This window comes from Polypterus senegalus, chromosome 3, assembly GCF_016835505.1.
Source record: "Polypterus senegalus isolate Bchr_013 chromosome 3, ASM1683550v1, whole genome shotgun sequence".
Taxonomy (NCBI): domain Eukaryota; kingdom Metazoa; phylum Chordata; class Cladistia; order Polypteriformes; family Polypteridae; genus Polypterus; species Polypterus senegalus.
The window spans coordinates 253,896,739-253,919,474 of NC_053156.1; the positions used below are offsets into that span (position 1 = coordinate 253,896,739).

Sequence of the window (22,736 nt, forward strand, 5' to 3'; positions counted from 1 at the left end):
ATATTTTTAAAGCACATTTTATAAAAAGAATGTAGCCCAAAGTGTTTTACAAGATGTCAAAGAGAAAGTTACAAGAAAAGAAAAAAACAAATAAGATTAGTTAAAAATACTAAGAAATGAGTAAATAAGGAAAAAAATAAAGTAAAATAAATATATCCATATGATCTTAAAAAACAGAAATATAATTAGCACAAGAGTAGTGGCCTTATATACAATATCACACTGTAAGTCTCTAAAGATGAGTAGGGTGATAATGTCAGATGCCCAAGAGAACATTAAGAAAAACCCCTCCAGCTGGGCAGAGATTCCAAGATCAAGATCTATCTAACATCAATATGCTTAAATCATTCCTCACGTTTTCCAAACTTTGTTCGATGAACACATAATGTCTTGAAAAATTCTACTGTAATGAGGCAACGTCTTTCATACTACCAAATATTTGTTATTTAACATGTCGTATTTCATACATTGGTGACAGTATACTGTTAAAAAAACAAAACACTAACACAATGAGGCTCACTGCAAAAGACTATAAAAATGCAAGCTACAAAACCTTCCATCTACCCTCTTAAATTATCCACAAACTAAATTTGTAAAATTATTGCTTGCTTTCCATAAAAAAAACACCCTTACACATTCTCTTCACTACTGCCAAACAATACATCCATCAAAACTACAGCATACAGCAGCATGTAAAACACATTTATTACTTGGTCTAGTAACTGCCTATGTAAAGTTTGCAGACTCTCTTTGTGCCACTGTGGGATTTTCTGTAATTTTCCTTTCCTATTCTACAGATGTGCAGGTTAGGTTAATCAATTCAACTATTTTCAAACTTATTTTTTATTCAGATCAGGGCTCAGGGGAACAGAGCCTGTTCAGTTAGCATTACAGAAAAGGCAGGAACAAAACCTGTACAGCGTGCCACTGAAGTGCAGGGTATATTGCAAGAGGACGTTTTAAAGTTATCAAGAAACCTTATATACATAATTTGATAGGTGTGAGGAAAATGAGAGTGCCGTTATCTCTGTTAAAAGTTCCTGCAAAAGACTGCTGCTGTAAGTTCCAGGCATGTTTCGTACCATGCCAAATTTTGCATGGGATGTGGCTCATATCCACACCACCCTCTTGACTCTAGAGGGTAGCACAGTGGAGTGGTGGTTAGCACTACTACATCATAAATCAGCACAGGGAGTCTGCATGTTTTCATCATATCTACATGCAATTTCTTCTAGGTATGTTGGTTTTACTCCCAAATCCCGAAAGATGAATTGGTTATGTCAATTAGTGATTCCAAATTGGCCCTATGTCAATTTGTGCATAAATGTGTGCAAGCAGTGGACTGTCCAGGGCTGGTTCTTACTTTGCACCCAGTGCTGCTGGGATAAGATCATAAGATCCACCACTCAACAAGTTGAAGCTGGTATGAGCTAAATGGAAGCAGAGATAATGTGTTTCTTCAAATAAAGAATTAAATTTTTGCTAGACTAAGAAGTCTTAGAAACCAAACTACTGGCTCACAAAGTACTAATCAATAAGTTTTGTTATAGCACAGTAATAAACTGCTAAATGAGCACCACCTCAAAGGCTGAACACGCAATGTAAATGCCAATGTGTTTGTGAAAGTTTAACATACTTCATGCAAAAATCATTACATTTTCAAATTTCAGATATTATCAACTTTGCCATACTAGATGAGAGACTGTTGCTGGCCTGCAGTTTATATTAGTGCCTCTGCCACTGGCTCTAAAGCTGCTCATTTACATGATGGAATGTCAACTCATACTATGAGTAATTCATCCTTGGCTGATGGAATTTGTCTGTGGTGTTACATAGCCCTCCCTTCAAAGTGACGGACATCAGCTACCATTTCCAATTTCTTGAATTGGTGTGGTAGTCTTTGTTTCTGATGCAGTCATGTGGTCGGTGACAATGTACATCAGCAGTAGTGATAATAATTAATAATAATAAAAAAAAAGGAAAATATTCAGTCCACCTGTATTAACATATTGCTCGATTTGTAAAGGAAAAAAAAAATAAACAGATTTTCTGGACCCTGACTTGATAGCATGACTATCCTGTAAGCCACAGAGGACCTGCTCTTCTGGGGGAGTCCACAGGTTTCGACAGTCTTTTAATTCTGAACATCGTGATATTAACTGTACCCTGTCACTGCCCATTTGACACCAGTAATAAAACAAGGTCACTTTGACCTGCCTGACTCCTGCCTGCTCTTTTACCCGGTTCATTATTCTCACCCTGTTGCTGTCTTACTAACTGACCCCTATTCTTCGTGATCCTTGTTTTTACAGCAAGTCATAAAAGCAGCCACGAAAAGAAGCTTAAACCCTTACAAGACAAACATGCTGGCACTGCACTCCACTATGTTATTATTAATATTTTTTATTCTTTTTCCCTCTTGTAGTGCCTCTGCATATCACGCAGTGTTAATGACAATATTGTGTTCCTTTTGTAGTACTCAGCTGGTGTCCTTGTGCTACAAAAGTATTATAACATGTATTTAAATAGTTTCTCCATTACTGCTAGGAATTTTTTTCTGATGGTGTATATTATTATTATAGTAACCTCTGCACACCAAGAACAAACTATTAAAAAATGTATGTACAAAGATACATGTATAATGCCCAGAATAGCTAACCTAAGTTCAGATTTATTTAAATATTTACTCATTTTTAATTAGAATATTCAGACCTTATTTTTGGCTAATTTGACAGTGCAAGATCAAATATTAACACTAGAATTACCAGAGCCTACGAAAGAACTCGTAAATTCGTTCCACCTTAAATCGCTTCTTAAAATCATTCACAGCTCTCCACCAGCGTCTTTTGTCATCTAAATGTGCTGATAAAAATCAGGCTGCAAGCAGCCGGCTATTCCATCCTCCCACCGACTTAGAACGTGCACAAACTTCTCCCAGCTTATGCCTTGATTGATTTTCTGGGAGTGAAGTGGAGTTTTAGAGTGGAAATAATAGATCGTTGTTTGGAACACACACATTTCATTTCTGTTCCGTTTCTACAATAATCTGTGTAAACACATTGTTAAAACAGAAACGTTTTTTTATATTCACTAGTAGATGACAAAATGTAGGCATAAACTATATAATGTATGAAGCCTGAAGTATCAAAGAAATACTTTCACAAAAGATACAAATCTAACACAACAATTGCGCTTTTATTCAAATATATAACTGCAGAAACAAAAAGCCGCCTTAACATGCGACATTGACACCCGTTTATTATGACTGTCTCCGTGCCAAATAAATAATATTCGACGTTTTGAAGAAATCATTTTATGACACGATTTACCTTTATTTATTTACTTACTTCCTAAAGCCTAAAGTCAAAAGTAGTGTGCAGAGGGCATGCTCAAAATGTGTGTAATGCCACGAAAAGTGCCTGCTAACACTTTAGTATGCAAGCAATGGTATGTGCATTCTTGCTCCGATGTAGAAGGTAGCTGAGTTTACCTCTATTACAGCGCGTCTATGTGAAAACAGCAGTGTCAGATGCGAGGGTGGGGTGTGTTTGGGCTTGTGAACGCGGCTGAGATAATAAAACTGACTAAAAAAAAAAAAAAGCTAACCTTTACAAGTATCATAAATTACACAGGCTGTTACAGACTGAAATCAAATGTATGTTTTTTTTCTAAAATAGTAAGACTAAGAGCAGTTTACTTCTCAAAACGGAGAGGTGCAGGAGCGAACTCGCGACCTTTTGATTCCCAGTCGGCAGATGATTCTATTGCGCCACAGAGGCAGTCATAATAAACAGGTGTCAATGTCGCATGTTTAGGCGGCTTTTTGTTTCTGCAGTTATATTTTTGAATAAAAGCGCAATTGTTGTGTTAGATTTGTATCTTTTGTGAAAGTATTTCTTTGATGCTTCAGGCTTCATACATTATATAGTTTATGCCTACATTTTGTCATCTACTAGTAGAATATAAAAACATTTCTGTTTTAACAATGTGTTTACACAGATTACTGTAGAAACGGAACAGACATGAAATGCGTGTGTTCCAAACAACGATCTATTATTTCCACTCTAAAACTCCACTTCACTCCCAGATAATCAATCAAGGCATAAGCTGGGAGAAGGTTGTGCACATTCTAAGTCGGTGGGGGGAAGGAATAGTTGGCTGCTTGCAGCCTGATTTTTATCAGCACATTTAGATGACAAAAGACGCTGGTGGAGAGCTGTGAACGATTTTAAGAAGTGATTTAAGGTGGGACGGATTTATGAGTTTTTTTGTAGGCTCTGGTAATTCAAGTGTTAAGGAGTCAGGTATGTAGTAAAAACTCAACCTATCTTTAATATTATAGCCAGACAATTACTCAAGAAATTCCCATTCAATCAGATGACTGTATTAAAAATTAAATATAGCCCACTCCAGCTACAGATCAATAAACTTTTCAAAGATAAGCAGTTAATCTTTAGACAGATATATATACACATTGTCTACTTCTACTTCTTTATTTATAATTGTAACTCTATCTTGTACTTCTCGTAATTTAAGCTGCACTTCTGCAGGAAATCTGTTATAAAAATGTATTTTATTGTTTTTGGTTGTCTACCTATCTGTACAACACCAAAGATAAACAAAAAAACAATGTCTCAATATTATAATGTATTAAATCACTTACATTTCATCACACTCTGCAGGTGGCCAGGCCTGCAAAAGTAAAACCAAGTGCTGGAATTCCATTTCACTGCTGCTTGAGTGTAAAAGCTCAGCAAATAACTTGCTTCGTTTCGCATTACTGTCAACATCACTGATGTTCAGCTGGAGGAAGAAGGTTCGAAAATAATAAGGTCAACAATGTGAAAAAGAAGCTGCAGTAAACAGATTTTCAGAACTCCTGGACCTATTTCTTGCAGCCCAAACAAGATTAATAAATGTGAAATTAAACTCTTTTTTGTATACATTTTATGAAGCAATATTTTTTATTATTACTCTTTTTACTTTTAAATTTTACAAAAAGAAGAAAGTAATTGGTTCAGTATTGATTGACAATGAGTTTTTAATTATTTTTAAATATCGTCACTGAACCTTTGTGCGATAACTAGACTGGTAGAATTAACTATTCAAGGTAAGGATTTACAATATTAAAGGTACTTGTAAATGAAGTATTATATGATTTAAAAACTGTCTATGGAAAAGAAAAGCCCTTTGTAAAATGAAAACATAATTGTCACAAATAACCCAATAACATGCTTACAACTGTGCCCTGTGATGGACTGGCACTTTGTTTGTGATTAGTTACTGACTTGCACCCAGTGCTAGCAAGACTGGTATCACCTTCTTGTGACCTTGAATAGATAATTGGAACAGAAAATGGACACATGTATTGTGTTTAAAATTAGACTATTTTCTATTCCCATTTTCTCTACAATCAAAATATCTGTTTCAGAAGATGCAACGTTGGCAATAGTATTATACAAATAAAAATAGAGCCTTTATTTATTTAAACAAACATATATACAAATGTATACTTATTGTATAATCTGAAAATGTAAGATGTAAAAAACACCAACTTACGTGTGGTCATAATATCACTGTGATTAAAACATGAAACAAAATGATTGTGCGGAGGTTTATATACGTAATATGTAAAGAAAATTATGTATGTAATATGTGAAGCAAATTTGCACATTTAAATTGGCTCTTCAGAGGTGTGCTAAATGAACAGCAAGCCACAACAGAAATACTTCTATAATTGAATTAGCTAATAAAAGAAAAAATAATAATAAAAGTAACTTATTTAGGAGCTTGCAACATTAGTAAATTATATCTAACTAGACATTAAGGCCGTTATAATAACGGGCACTATAACAGTAGTGCATAAACATTAGTAGGAACAGTCCATATTAAATGGCAAGGGACCTTGTATGTGGCTGTAATATGCGTCACTGTATTGTGTGCCTTTAATTTTCTCTGGCAGTAATACAGTGGAACCGAAGTAATTACCCCCATAGGATTGTATGTAAATACAATTAATCCGTTCCAGACCATACGAACTGTATGTAAATATATATTTTTTAAGCCTTATAGTTAATTATACCATAGAATGCACAGCGTAATAGTAAACTAAATGTAAAAACATTGAATAAAACTGAGAAAACCTTGAACAATAGAGAAAAGTAACACTGCAAGAGTTTGCGCAATAACGCTACGAAATGCTCGCTAAAAACACTTTATTTTAATGAGTTTTAAGCACAGGGAAAAAAATGAAAATTTGAAAAATCCTTAATTTAATAAACAACCAAGAAAAGTAACATTACAACAATGCACGCGTGTGCCTGTGTGTGTGTGTCTCTCTCTTTCTCACACCTGTGTTTGTGTGTGTCTCTCCTGTGCGCCTGTGTCTCTCTCTCTGCACAGGGAGAGACTGAACATGTGCGGCTCCGCGCATGCACACTTCACCAGAAGACATACACACAATGACACCTGGACATACACAGGGGTTTTATTAAAGAGGGTGATGTGCCACCTCAGCTCTATTAACCAAAAAACCGTGCCCATCTGACTTATTGGCCCCATTGTTAAAGAGGAGCAAAAAAAGGCTTTGAAAATTACTCAACTTTGCATTCAAACTATGAAAGAAATCTAACCTTTCACGGAGGTAGAATTATTGAAATGAAAAAAAATAATCACAAAAAATAACAGCATTTAATCATTTGTTATAATGTTGGGTGAGGTTGGAGAGAACATATAAAGACCATTTCTCCATACAAAATCTCTCCAGATCTTTCTGATCCCTCAGGTCTCTCTTATGGACTTCAGCTCACCCCACATGTTTTCAGCGGAGTTTAGGTCAGGGAATTTGGATAACCAATGTAAAACTTAAGTCTCTTCATATATGATAGAGCACATTATGTTATCTAAACAAACTTCCTAAGGCTTTTGAAAGAAAAACTCCCCCATAACATCACATATCCAAGATCATGCTTCACAGTGGGAATTAGGTTCATTTCTACATGACCTTGACTTCCTTTTCTGTCAAATGCAACCTCCGTTGTTTTTCTTCCAATAAATACCTATGTTGGTTTCATTTGACCATTGAAGCCAGAAAAAATGATGCTTCAGAGGGGGTATCAACACAGTTTGTTACAACACTGCTTTCTGCTAACAAACAGAGGATTTGTAATAATCAACAAAACCTGGGACGACTATAGGAATTGTTAGTGTCAACTTTCGAGGCTTAATTAACTTCAGAAAATATGTATACTGTTAACCCATTACTTGTTCCCTGAAAAAAAGTGATTTTTATAACACTTTATTTTTTGCATTTTTTTTTTAAATTTTGTGTACCATAAAGTTTAAGGAGCAGTTTAATTCTTACCTTTGCACCATTTCAGGTTATTTACTGGACTTCTTTTGCCAACAATTCAAGCAGTAGCATATTTAAGCTGCACAGACTTCGGCCATGTCTAGCACATGACAAAAACATCTTCATTGCAAAATAGTTTTTGTGCTTTCTGATGCAGTAACTTGTCAATTGTTAAAAGACACCCCATATCCCTGCACATACGATTTGAAGTGGTTATAGTTTTAAAGTTTCTACAGTATATCTGAGATTCATTAAAAATTATAAATTCTGTCCTCCCTGTGGTAAATTCATAATGTATGAAAGGGTCACGCATTTTTCATTAAATTCTACTCTAATGAAAAAGACTACACTGAATTATGAAACAGTGACGCAAGTATACTACTTTATTTAGACCTAAAATTCCATGTTTACTTGAAAATGTGTTTATTAATATAGTACCTTTCATAGTGAGCAAAACAATTAGCAAATTGATCAAAAATGTTCACACTGATACATACTGAAATCAATAAATCCAATATAACAGTTGATTTAATAAGCAAAAATAAGTGCTTACAGGACAGGGAAGTCAAAATAATGTGTTAAAGATTTTGACCTGCTCAAGGGATGACAGTGATTTTATTGTCACAAGAAAGATTATTAGTTGACTGTCAACATCATGGATGCCCAAAAATTGAAAGTGTGTGCATATATTGTGGAAGACAGGTGAGCTATCATAGCAGCCCAAACTCAGAAAAATTCCTAGGAGGCCACCAAAGTATTAAACAAACGAGCTTTGGAAGGGTCAAACAAAAGTCCAACAGTATTGGAGACAAAACAATAAACAACTACCTTAATACAAGTTCACTTTACTTTTGCTCTAGACGTCCGTAATGTTCCTGCCCCTTTGAGCAATTAGTAAGACTTTATTATTAATATTATTATTTTTAATAAAGAGTTATACTTAATTCTTATTTGAAAGTCAGGCAAAGTATCCAAGTCTATGATGTTTTCTCACTAGAAGACTTCTTTCTGTGATGGTGCTCTGTCTGTAATTCCATCAGGATACCCCATGGTCACCCATGTGGTTTCCATCCTATTGGGATTGTTATGGTCTCTGGTTCCATCAAGGCTGATGCAGAGCATTGTATTGTATGGCTTTGAAACTCTATTCTTTAACGGATCCACCACACCCTTAAAATACACATGCACAATTAACACTCACATACATATATGCACATATTTTGTTACAGCAATTGGTGCTTCAGTGATTTATAATTCAAAATCACATACTACAAGATCAGCAGTGAATATTCTTGCACTGTCTTAAAATAAACTAATATCAGCTGAGAATCATTAATAGCAGCAACATTCTATTTAACAGAATGAATTATAAGTGTTCTTAAGCAACACTAAACTATACGTTTTCTCAATCATTAAACTCAAAATAGATTAGATTAAATTAGGTACTTTAACTTTAATATTTCCAAGGGGGAAATTTAGATTCATGAAGCTATAGAAACATAAAAAACAAAGATTCAAACTCACAGGACAAATAATACAATCAATAAATAAATAAATAAATAAATATTGTGCCGAAATAGCAAATTAAAGACTACTGATAGTAGTGGGCAGAAAAGATCCCAAGGCACAACTCATTACACCAGAAAGAAATAAGCACATGGCTAAAAGTGCTCCAAGAGAGTGCCTCCTGGAGGGGACTGAAATATTTTTTTTAGAATGGAATCCAATTTTGCCACCATTTTATTTTACACAACCACCTCCAGCGTGTCCTGTGTCACATGAGTGCACATTGGAGGCAGCTAAAGGGCTCAAATGAGGGTAATTCCATTCCAGAACAGAGGGTGGTACAGTGCACTAAACCTTTCTCTCTTTCCTCTGCAGACCAGTTACGGGAAATTCGATGACGTTACTTCTGGTTCCAGGCCAGATGACGTAACTTCCAGCCCTGATGACATTAATTCCACTTCTGACCCTGATGACCTCACTTTCTCTGCCTGACTATAAAATGGCCATTTTGTTTCACCCAACTTAGTTCTGTTTCGGACTTGAACCTATAAACAACTCGCATTTAATTAACTACTTTGCAGCCAGAATTCAAGTATACAAGTGGCTGCCCCAAACTTTTCTGTGGTATTTTGTCTGTTTATTTGACAACTGATAAATTTGTTTAAGTACTTTGCGTCGTTTGAACTCGTTACTTCCCCAAGAGACTACAGCGTAAAATAATTCACTTGCAACATACTGTTAGAACATCAGCAGCAGCTTGCTGCATACATTAAAAGACCTAAGCAGGGCTGCCAGACATCCCGATTTGAGTGGGACTGTTCCGAGTTCAAAAGACAAATCCAGTGCCCCGCACTGCCTCTGTAAATCAAGAAAATACAAAAATTGTATGTAGAAAAAAATCTTATTCGATATTTATATTAAATATATAGAAAAGAGGCTATCAGCCGATGAGTGTTTGAATCACATGGTTTTGTGTATGTTATTTGCTTGTCTTTGTATGTTTCTCATGCTTATCATGGCTGCTCATGCTCATGTGTAAATTCCTTTTTTGAAAGAGAAGTGATACTGATAAAGACTTTTCAACTAACAAGGTAGGTCATGTCTGCATTATATATACATATTGTGTCATATTATATGAAACAAAAAACATGTTACAAGTTCTAGCACACATACCTAAATTTTGAATGAAAAAAGAAATAAGTGAAGTTATAAAACTGTTCAAAGTGTTTACCATATTTGTATTTATGTTAGTTTAGTATGCATTGAAATATTAAATTACTACTTGTATTATATCTATAATTTATATAGTAATTTAATTAAAATGATCTATTTTTTGGTCTTCCTTAGTTTCATAACATCTTTTTTTTTTGGTTGCTTGAAATGGTGGCTGTCCCGATCTGTGATTTTGGAAATCTGTCAACCCTGGACCAGTCTCCTCAGGAAGTACAGTCTGCTCTGGCCATTCTTGTACAGTGCCACTGTGTTGTCAATTACATTCAAAGGGAAGATTAACCTGAGTACATGAGTATTATCTGGAAAAGTTCCAGTTTTCTATGATATGATAAAGTAAAAGATATAGGGACAAATTTTTTTTTGGTTCAAAGATCACCTTGAAATTGTTTTGTTTTGTGAACAAAGTGTGACACTGCATTTTCTGATATAACTATGGAAAACCGCACTGCTACACTTCAGCTGAAATTGGTGACAGCCACAAAGCAGTGGGGGTCTTGCATAGTTGGTATAAATAGTATATACAGTATATGTCTGGTTTTGTTGAGCAATTTCTAACTAGCAGGTATCAAAATAAAAAAAAAAAACAATGCATTTCTACTTTACGACTCCAAGTACGTTTTTATCCTCTTTTAAAACTGACTTTGGGTCTCTATAGATTGGCTGCTTCTGAGTGCACTTAAGTGCTGCTCATTAAATCATTAAATTATTGTATACGACTACAGAGAGAGGTTTAAAATAGCTACTGGGCTCAACAAATCATGGAGTTTCACTGCTATTTCATTTTGCAAAACAGCCTAAAAATTGCAGTTTTGCTTTGACTAAAAGTTGTAACAAAACATTTTATTAAATTTTTATTTTTTGATGGGAAACACTGAAGTTTTTGAAACATTTTTGGTATATAACTAAGACTGAAACTTTCTTCACTCTATTTATTTCTTAGAAACAATTCATAAAGATTTTTTCCCATTTTCATTAGTGACTCACACATTCAAGAAAAACAAAACTAGCTTTCTTCAGCAGATATATTAAAGTCCAAAACTGAAAAATATATTAAATTTCAGACCCCTCCAATTTGTGTAGCTTGCATTTTCAGATGTAAAAGTATAAAGGTACACTAACAAGGATATCCGCCTTATGACATGCCTGTTCACCCCTAAAATTCCTGTTACATTTTCTAGATAAAATCTTAGGTCAGTTTAGAATACATTGAACAGGAAGGAAGACTAAATAGACTAACATTCTAAAGAAGTCAGACATAAAGTAAGTAGAATGCAGTAATTTGTATAAGGATGTATTTACATCTCCTTTATAGCACTGTTTGCTCAATTAAATGGAATATGCTGCTCACTGCCAATGGAAGATCTGCCACTTCCCCTATTCACTGGTCAAGAACTTGGTCTTCAATTCAATAACTCAATCCTGTGTCACTTTAGTTTCTGGTTTATGATGTGCGGTTGTTTTTTTTCTGGAAATCTATTTAACGGTATTTTAGCACTAAATGCTTGTGTTTTGCACATTTTTAGCCTACAAGTGGATAACGTCGATTATGTGGCATGAGTAAAGTTAGAATTTTTTTTTCTTCTTTCAATGGACATCTTTTACATCATTTGCCAATGTACTACATTTGATTGAGTGATATCATGAACATTTTTCACCTCTATTCTACATGAAAACATAAAAGTAATTTTTTTTCTCAGCCATCGCTACAAGAAACATGGCTTAAGCAGCATATAAAAAATATCATTTTTGGGTGTAGTATTCCTTTAAGTTAATTTTGCAGTTGACTCTGCTAAAGTTCTTCTTAGTTTGATGTACCTTTGGAAATCAAGACAGAATACTATATGTGTCAATATGAACAAGTCCTTCCAATCATTTTCATAAAATTTTAGTGTATTAACTATACAGTTTTCCCTCTCTAAACTCAAGACAATTGTTTGTGATTATACATTGGCTATTCACAAGTTGGTTAGTCTTTTAATAATATACTTCTATTGTAATACTTACTACCATGCTTTTCTCCATTAACAGGCCTATAGTTACTTGGATCAGTTCTAAATTAGAATGTGAATGGATGGAGGATGTTACAGGAGCTCTATCCATGCCTTTTCACGATTACAGGGCAAAATCTCTTATTGTGACTTATTGTATTCTAGTTATAATTAAAATTAGTGCCCTGCAAAATGGCATTAAAATAAAAGAACTATATTAAAAACATTAAATTAAGCTGCAAATAATACATGCCATCATTTCAAAATAAATCAATTGTTACATTGTACTCAAACATTGTAAGTATATTTTTTATCAGATTTAAATAATTATGTAGCCAAAATAATTAAAAAAAACTTTTTGAATTTGAACAATTACATAAGAAATCATCGAATGCAGTTCTGTCACTGGTAAATTTATAACTCTACTTTATTCCGTGATAACTTTAATGGAATTGCCACTGTTAAATTATGTCAAATTATTGTACCTCCAGTTTCTTATTCATTAGGCAAGTCAGTGTAAAATCTTGCTGTATTTTCTTAGTTAAGTCATGTGGTTCAGCTATGAAGAATTTACAAGTTAAAAGTAAATATGTGAAATATCTAAAGGTCTTGACATGTGGCAGATGTGGTGTATTTTTTAACCATAAAGTTAAGCCAGTAACATTCACAACTTGTTCAAATTTCCAACATAATTAATTGCTGAAGTTCCCATATATTTTACTCTGATGATGGATAAAACTGCAACTGAAATAAAGTTTTTCTCCCTGTACAATTAAGACAGTTCAAAAATATACAGCATAATCAAGAATTTTAATTGCCACTAAATGTTTTCTGTGGGGGGCTTTTCTAATTTAAATACACAGTTGGTAGTTTTATAGTTCATGAGAAATATACACATGCTATGCAAAGCTGGTGTTATCATTTAAAACATGGACATTTTCCAAGTTCGTAAATTTGCTGAGAGATCTTAATTTAAAACCTCCTGCAATTTTCCCATTTATTTTGTAGAACAATGTAAGCTTCTTGATGCATGCCGCATGTGGCTCAGTCTGAAAGCAAGGCAACTGCAGCCAGATTTCTAATGAATTATGAAGAGCCACCTTCACAACCTATGGTTTTGGTACTGGAAATGCAGTCAGACAGCAATAAATATATAATTAGAATGCAATTTTTCATGCAGAGCATTGAAGCATTGAAAATGTAAAAATTTTAACTCTTTAGGGGCTTAGTAAGTCAATAGCTTTGTCAACCAAAAGAATCTTTGGAGAAAACTTGCATAGCTCAAAGGGAAAATATTATCAATTGCAGACCCTTTGATCATTGAGAGGAGACAATATTTTTGTTCTTAGAGACTAGATCTGACTGCTAACCACTTTTATCCAAGGAGTTCTTAACAATTAAAATAAAAACATTTAAAGTGATTGTAAAATTACATGTCTTACTATTGTTCTCTTCATCATTTAAAACAACCATAAAATCTGTGTATACTTACTAATGGATTCAAATGTTGATTGATCACTTCAAGATATAATTAAAGAGTTTGAAAATACTCACTATACTTATAGTATAATTGCAATATAAAATCTGCTGCAATTTGCTTCCTTAAGCTACATTGACAAGCTGGGGCCTTGGTAGTAATAAATAAATAAATATGTAGCCTTCAATAGGATAATGCACAGGGACAACGAATGAAGAAGACAGCCAGTAACATTGTTTGATGAGATAATATCCAAATAAATCTACCTAAATAAAAGCATCTTGTAAAGCCAGGTGAAATGATTTTCCAATTTCTAATATAAATATTCAAAGATATAACAGTGAAAGTTAGATTGGTGTTTTGGAGGTCAACACAAAACTACCGTACATGGCCAACCATTACTCTATGTCTAATAGAAGTCCCTAGACAATATTCAATAAGAAAAATACTTGAAATAATTCCTGTCAGCCACCTTCTCCCAAAATATGCATTCATATCATCAGTTAGAAGTGATCATTAGGAAATAAGCAGTAATTACTTCATACACTAATTTTTACAGTAAGATTCATCTGCATATTACATATTGTCACACATGAGTGCAACAGAGGCAGTAAATGGGCTTGGCTGAACATGGTATGCCAGATAAGGGGTTAACTAATGCTTTTTCTCTTTACTATCCAGATTATCTGAACAGAAGCCTGCCTAACTCCACCTTTGCTTCCAGAACCCACCCTACCATTTACTTTACTTCCAGTTCCAACCTGTTGGGACACACTCCTATCTCCTCACCAGCTATAAAGGCACCAACTTTCCCTCACTCGTCAGCCTCATCTTGGATACAGTCAGAAGTGACTACTCAGTTACAATGAGTGTTGTTGATTTACTACTTGTTCTTTTTTTCTTTCCCAGGATTTTGAATACTCAGGGTGAAACCCCAAACTTTTTTCTTGTTTTTCCACTCTCTCTCTCTCTCTATATATATATATATATATATATATATATATATATATATATATACAGTGGGTACGGAAAGTATTCAGACCCCCTTCAATTTTTCACTCTTTGTTATATTGCAGCCATTTGCTAAAATCATTTAAATTAATTTTTTTCTTCATTAATGTACACACAGAATCCCATATTGACAGGCAAAAAAAAAGAATTTTTAAAATTGTTGAAGATTTATTAAAAAGAAAAACTGAAATATCACATGGTCCTAAGTATTCAGACCCTTTGCTCAGTATTTAGTAGAAGCACCCTTTTGAGCTAATACAGCCATGAGTCTTCTTGGGAAAGATGCAACAAGTTTTTCACACCTGGATTTGGGGATCCACTGCCATTCCTAAATGCAGATCCTTTCCAGTTCTGTCAGGTTGGATGGTAAACGTTGGTGGACAGCCATTTTTAGGTCTCTCCAGAGATGCTCAATTGGGTTTAAGTCAGGGCTCTGGCTGGGCCATTTAAGAACAGTCACAGAGTTGTTGTGAAGCCACTTCTTCGTTATTTTAGCTGTGTGCTTAGGGTCATTGTCTTGTTGGAAGGTAAACCTTCAGCCCAGTCTGAGGTCCTTAGCACTCTGGAGAAGGTTTTTCTCCAGGATATCCCAGTACTTGGCCGCATTCATCTTTCCCTCGATTGCAACCAGTCGTCCTGGTTCAAAAGGTAACTCATTTTCTCCCTTTGTGGATCTCTAGCTATAAATATGTAAACTGTATCACAGACCTTTGCTTTCATATATATATATGTCACACATGTGCGCATGGGAGACAGCTGAAGGGCCTAAACACTAATAATTCTGCGCCAGGCAAGGGGATGGTGGAGTGTCCGGACTATCTCTCTCAGTCCCTTGCAGACCTTTCCCAGGAAATCCCGCCTGTTGCCGGCCCCAAGGATGACATCACATCCGGGCATGAGGACGCCACTCCCAGTTCCTGCACAGATGACGTCATTTCCCTTCTAGGCCTTTGAAACTGCCATTTTGCCTCAGTACAGGCATTTCTGTTCTGAACTCTGAACTAAGCACATCATGCTACTAAAAAACAAGTTTTGCAGCCGATAAAATTATACGGTGGCTACCCCAAACCTTTATGATGTCTCCGACTCATTCTTCTTACAATATATATATATATATATATATATATATATATATATATATATATATATACAGATGGTAACGACTGCCGAAAAGGTAAAAGTTTTTTATATGTAATGAAGGAAGGGAATAGCTACACCGCTGTAGGACACCATTATGGCATCAATGAATCTACGGTTCTTTTTATTTAAAAAGGAGGAAAAGAATATAATATCTACGGCCACAGTGTCCTTTAACCAGGGCGCAAAACGAGTTGTAAATGGACGTAATAAGGCGGTAGTCTGGATGGAATCTGCTTTAGGGATTTGGATTGAAGACTGCCGGAAGAAGAACGATGGCGGTGCTACACAGTCGCCTGAAGAGGCTCCTTTAGAAGAGCTGTAACGCTCTCCTTTGTTGTGCAGTAAAATTAAACTCATCGTTATTGGACAAGTCGTCGTGTCATTGTTCGTGAGTAACCATAATTAATTTTTTACATACAGTACTTAGTACATGTATGTATGTTTAGTGTCACTGTACACAATTTTTCTTGCATTGTACGTATTTATTCCTGGTGGCCTGTCTGTCGTAATTGCTGTAACATATATGATATCGGAGACGCTTGATATCTTTAAAATAATATTTAGGTTTTACTGAATATAAACAATATGTTTACATACATCATTTCAACCAATCTTACCTAATATCTAAGATAAGGGTTTATGCTGAATAACTGTGCGGGAAATGTTTATAAGAATGTGGGAGAGTTTATAAGGGCTTAAAATATATAAAAATAACCATATAAACATATGGTTTTACTTTGCGGATTTTTACCTTTAGCTGGGGGTTCTGGAACGCAACCCACGTGATCGAGGAGGGTTCACTGTATATATTGTCAGGGATGCCAGGGGCCATGACCCGGCCGGGACGCCAGGAGGGACCGGAAGAGGGTCAGAGCCCTGCCTGGACCACGTGGGGTTTGCCTTCCGGGTTGCTTTGGGGGCCACGGGTCAAGGGCATGGAAGCCCTTCCTGTAGGGGCCCGTGGTCACCGCCAGGAGCGCCCCAATGCCTTGGGACTTGTTTCCCAGCACTCCCGCCACACCAGGAAGTGCTGGGGGGAAGACTTTGGAGGATACCCGGAGAGCTGCCGGGAGAACAGCCGGCACTTCCGCCACGCTGGGGCGGGCTAGAGGAGGAATGCCGGGAACACCTGGGGCTCATCCGGGTCCTGTATAAAAGGGGCCGTCTTCCTTCATTCGAGGCTGGAGTCGGGTGGAAGCAGGACGAAGCTCAGGAGGAGAGTGGAGGCGGCCCGAAGACAAGGCATTGTGGCCAGGACTGTTTGGGGTTTGTTTTGTGCACTGAACTGGGTCTTTGTGACCATTATTTGGGGGTCTTTGTGACCATAGTTTGTAAAATACTGTAAATAAACATGTGGTGGTTTGTTTTAAACAAGATGTCCGCCTGTCTGTGCCCGGGTGGCGTTCACAATATATATATATATATATATATATATATATACTAACTAGCAAAATACCCGCGCTTCGCAGTGGAGAAGTAGTGTGTTAAAGAAGTAATGAAAAAGAAAAGGAAACATTTTTAAAATAACGTAACATGATTGTCAATGTAATTGTTTTGTCACTGTTATGAGTGTTGCTGTCATATATATATACATACACACACACACACACATATAAACATATATATACATATACACATATACTGTGACGGACAGCCGGGTCCCATGCCCGGCCGGGATGCCTCTGCTGCATACGTCCCGGGGGAGCCACCATGGACCGTGCAAGACCTTCCCCGGGGCGCCTGGGGGCAGTCTCCCTGGCCGTGGGTCCTTCCTCAGTCTCCCCCGTGGCTTCATGGGACATGGAGTCCACCACAGCCCCGGTTGGGAGATGGGGTGGCCGCTAGGGGGTGCTGCGGAGAGCCAGCCGCCACATCGGATGACTTACCAGCCCCACCCAGAGGTGCAATTAAGGCCAGATGGTCAGGCACCTGGATCACTTCCGGGTGGGCTATAAAGCAGGCAACCTCCCTCCATTCGGAGCCAGAATCGGGAGGAAGAGGACGAGGTTGCCTGGAAGGAGTGGTTGTGCCAGAAAGGCTTGTATATAGTGTGAGTTTTGTACTCTGGGACTGTGTATTGCCTATAGGTCACGGGGAAGACGTGCGCCCATGGGTGAAGGAAAAAAGAATAAAGCCTATGTGTTTTATACACGTGCCTCTACGTCGTCTGTGCCGGGTCGGTGTGACGATGTGGGTTCTGGCTCCACACTCCCTTTGATGTTTGGGAACCCTTGAACCCAACACCGTCGATAATGTTACCGAGTGAGCTAGTCAGTGGAGGCAAATAAACACTTGAGCAAGGGGTGGTGCAAAAATGAGTAGTGCTTTTATTTAAAACCAACAAAAACAGTGTTCCATAAATAGTGCAGTTCTTTCAAAAGTTCTTCATTAAATAAATCCATAAAAAGAACACGTGGAGGTTAAAACAATAGAAAAAAAAACAATCCTTTAAAACAAGAGGTTAAAATCTTCTTTAGGAAGCTGTCTTTAAAAACCAACAACAAATCCGGTGCTCTTCTGTTAGCGTCTCACCTGCTTATCCCGTTTGGGCCAAGCAGCAGGCAAGACGCTCTCTGCAGCTGCCCTCCTACAACACACCCGAGACTGGAGACCTCCCGATCCCTGGCTTCGGTCTGGCACTCATCCCAGTCCCCGAGACTTGATTACCCCAATAGCCAGGACGCTCACATTGGGGACTCCACCACCAAGCCTCCCGACTTCCGCTGCCTTTCCACGGCTTCTCTGCGGCCCCGCGCTTTCCTCTAGGCACTCCCGCTACCTGGTCACTCAGCGGGAGCAACCTCAACTCAAACGCCTAGGTGTCGGCCTAACACCCAGCTTCCTCGCAGCTGCCCACGAGCGCTCGATCGCGCGCTCACCACACTCACGCACCGCCTGCTCCCTCGCTCCCAGTAACCTCCGTCCTCTTTCCTTTCCTTTTTCTCTCCGATCGCTTCTTTTTCTTTTTTTTTCCCTGATCAATTCCTTTCACCCCCCCACAACCGATGGCGCTTCTTTTTAAAACGTGAGGGGCCATCACAGCTGTAGCATTAGCCAGGGGAGCAATCACGGATGTGGGCAGTTCCTCACCTGTGCACACGGTGAGAAACGCCCACAACGACGACTGCCCCGCGGCTCGCTACAACATCGCCCCCACGCTCGGTGCGGTGATTATTTATTTAAAATGAATGGCCTTTTGCTCAACGAGCTGTGGACCCATAACACCACAGTCGGGCGATATACAGCGCCTTTTACAATACATATACATACATATGTACATATATACATATACATATTTATACACATACATATATATATATATATATATATATATATACACACACACACACACATACACACACATACATATATATACATACATACACATATAAACATATATATACATATACACATACTGTATACATATAAATACATATCTACATATATACATATACACATATATATATACTCATACATATATTGTGAGCCGGAGGGCTGATCGCACCCCATATAGAGACAAACGCCCCTGGGAAAACCACAAACCCTGAAACACTGACTACCCTCACATTGCTCCTTATCCTTGCACTATAACGCGTAATACAAGCCTCGCGGTACTCCGCCGACTTATAAGCCTTGCAGCCTGTCAGTTTGGGAATTGATTGTTTGCTTTTATCTCTCTCTGCTCCTAGCGGAACTGTATATCTCTGACTTGTCATGGAGCACGTTTAAGCTCATGTGTTTGCGGTGTTTGAATAAAAATCCTTCTTTTTTCTACAACCTCCTGTGTCTCTGTGCAAATCTGTGACCCAAGCGTGACAAGTGGTACCAGAAGTGGTTGCACAGATGGATGCCCCAAGACTTATTTCAGAGTCTAAAACTTATGCACTTAAAGACTGGAAACTAAACATGGATGACCCAATCCGCGCAAATTCAAGATTTGATACATAAAGTGCACTGTTGGTTTGAAGGAGACGTGATGGAAACAGTTGTCGTGAATATATTACTGGCGGCATACCTGAAGTTCTTCGAGATGAATTTCTACGCCATGATATTAAATCATTAACGATTATGTCCAGACGATTAGAGGGTTCACAGTCCGCTTGGAGAAAGAGCGGTGGATTTCTGCTGCTTCGCAACCTGTGAACGAACGCCCAGGACATTCTCGCCCGATCGACAAGCTGCAGGACCTAAAAATCTAATGGGGTCAGGTAGGACCCCGGGAAATCCAGTCGTAGATGAGACGCCTGTTTCTGAGGAGACAGCGGCAACAGCGGGTCGAGGAAACCGTGGACACTACAGAGCACGTCGACGTCGCAGAGGATATTTCGGAAACGGAGCCAACCGTAGATGTTTCCGTGTGATCACTCGCCATTTGGCAAGAGAATGTCGCTTGTCTCCAGCTCATTCAATGGAATTGGACTGGCGAGATTTGTTGCTCAACTATTACATATCCGGATGGAAAAGATGGCTTGTTGATCCCGTGAAATTGGGGCAGAGAAATCTCAGCATTGTTAGACTCGGAAGTGACCTTTGTATTGTGAGACGAGACTGTCTTAATGAACAATGCCTTAGAGACTGTGAGACTGTAAAAATACGCTGTGTACATGGTGATGTTAAAGATTATCAGACTTTACTTCTTCCTTTAACTTATAGGGTCGCCACTTTAAGGTTTGGTCTGCCGTTTCAGACTGTGCCCTTGGCCATTACTCATAGGACGGAGAAATGCCCTTTTTCGAAACTGATTAATAAATGTAAGGGACCAGTAGTCCAATCCACTAATGAACTTAGGGGGGGGAAGAAGAAAACCAAGACGAAGAACTGGTAGCGGCCGGGGAAAATCTAGAGCCCAACTTAGATATTGAACCCGATCTCTCCAGCGAGACGGAGGAGGACACCCCCGACAATCTTCCAGAATGGGCTGGTCCTCCTACATCTTCCCAGATTGCAAACGCCCGAACACAAACCAGTGTTAACGAACAATCAGATTTTGTGCGTTTGCAGCATACTGATAGCTCATTAGAATATGCATTTAAACAGGCTCGCCCTGCTAATGACTCTTATTACCAAGAGCGTAATTCGGGGTGTGAAAACCCCACACTTTATAGAAAAGGACGGTTGCCTGTTCAGAGTGATCTCAGATCATTTGGAGGGGGAATTTATTGAACAACTGGTGGTACCTGAAGCACATAGGGAAACTGTTTTGCATCTGGCACATTCACACATCTTGGGGGGCACCTCGGTGCCGACAAAACTAGAGACCGGTTATCAAAACGATTTTATTGGCTTAATATGGGAAAAGATGTTGAACGATTTTGTACTTCATGTCCAGACTGCCAGATCGTCTCTGCTTATAAGCCTCCTCGGCTCCCCTTTGTCCTATGCCCATATTGGAAGTTCCCTTTCAGCGTGTGGGATTAGATATTGTGGGACCATTACCTAAGACTAAGGATGGGTACCAATATTTGCTGGTGTTGGTTGATTATGACACGATATCCAGAAATGATTGCGCTGAAAAAGGCCAACTCTTCGACTGTAGCCAAAGCACTATGTGAAACTTTTACTCGTATTGGTATCCCTAGAGAAATCTTAACTGATCAGGGCACACCTTTCACTTCTCGCGTGATGAAACAATTGTGTGACAGCTTTGCTATTAAGAAATTGAGTACTACTGTTTACCATCCTCAAACGAATGGTTTAACCGGCGATTTAACAAAACATTGAAACAGATGATCAGGCGAGTTGCTCATAATGATCCCACAACATGGAACACTGTCCTACCTTTGTTTTGTACGCTGTGCGAGAATCACCACAGGCGCCCACTGGCTTGAGTCCCTTCGAGTTGTTATTCGGCAGGCGGCCGCGAGGCATCCTGGATGTGGTATGTGAGGAATGGATAGGAAACGAGAGAGCAGCTCAAGGTCGAAGCTTTGCAGATCGACTAATTTCGTTGCAAGACAGAATTTCTATGCTTTCCTCTATTGCTGTGGAACACCAACAACGAGAACAGGAAACTCAGAAGCGTCTTTACGATAGGCAGCAAGCTCCGTGAGTTCAAACCTGGCGATCGTGTTTTGGTACTGGTTCCCTCGGATCCACACAAATTCTTAGCTAAATGGCAGGGCCCGCCATTATTGAGGAGCGTATGAGTCCGTAAATTACAAGGTTAGAATACCAGGCGGCGCAAACCATTCCAGATTTTACACATTAACCTCTTGAAGGAATGGCACGACCGACAAGAGGTTAACACTTCCTTGGCTGCTGTTTCTCAGACCGATGTTACCATTGGTAACGATCTTACTGACACGCAAAAGACAGAACTGTTATCTTTGATAGAACGGAACACTGATGTCTTTTCAGATTTACCAGGCAAGACTAACATTACAAAACATAAAATTACCACTGAACCTGATGTTCGTACAGATGCGGCCGTTCGGATACCGGAAGCGCGAAATATTGTCGAAGAGGTAAAAAGATGCTGACACTGGGTGTAATTCGTGAAAGTAAAGTGACTGGTGCAGCCCAGTCGTATTAGTCCCAAAGCAAGACGGTTCGGTTCGGTTCTGTATCGATTTCAGACGCTTGAATAAGGTCTCTAAATTGATGCTTATCCCATGCCCCGTGTCGATGAACTGTTGGAAAAACTGGGTCAGGCGAGCTATATCTCCACGCTAGATCTCACGAAAGGCTATTGGCAGGTGCCTTTAGAGGCTAGCAGTTGTGAGAAAACGGCATTTGCGACTCCTGACGGACTCTATGAATTTACAAGACTCCCGTTTGGTCTTCACGGGGCACCTCTAACTTTTCAGCGTATGATGGATCAGATCCTACGTCCTCACTCTGAATATGCTGGGGCATACCTTGACGATGTCGTGATTTTTAGCAATGATTGGAAAACACACTTAGAGCGGCTTCAAGCCGTTCTTGAAAGCTTGAGACAGGCTGGCCTTACTGCTAACCCTAAGAAATGTAAACTAGGCATGTCCGAGACTCATTACTTAGGCTATTCTATGGGCAAGGGTTTACTTAGGCC

At 38.3% G+C, this 22,736-nt stretch overlaps 1 protein-coding gene across 1 annotated transcript in view; it reads right to left on the reverse strand.

Moving 5' to 3' along the window:
- Positions 1-22,736, reverse strand: part of nbas (NBAS subunit of NRZ tethering complex) — a 418,366-nt gene that overhangs the window by 43,232 nt on the left and 352,398 nt on the right. The window contains exon 49 of the mRNA XM_039748931.1: positions 4,664-4,803. Coding sequence (XP_039604865.1) covers positions 4,664-4,803 — 140 coding nt within the window. The remainder of the gene's footprint in view (positions 1-4,663; positions 4,804-22,736) is intronic.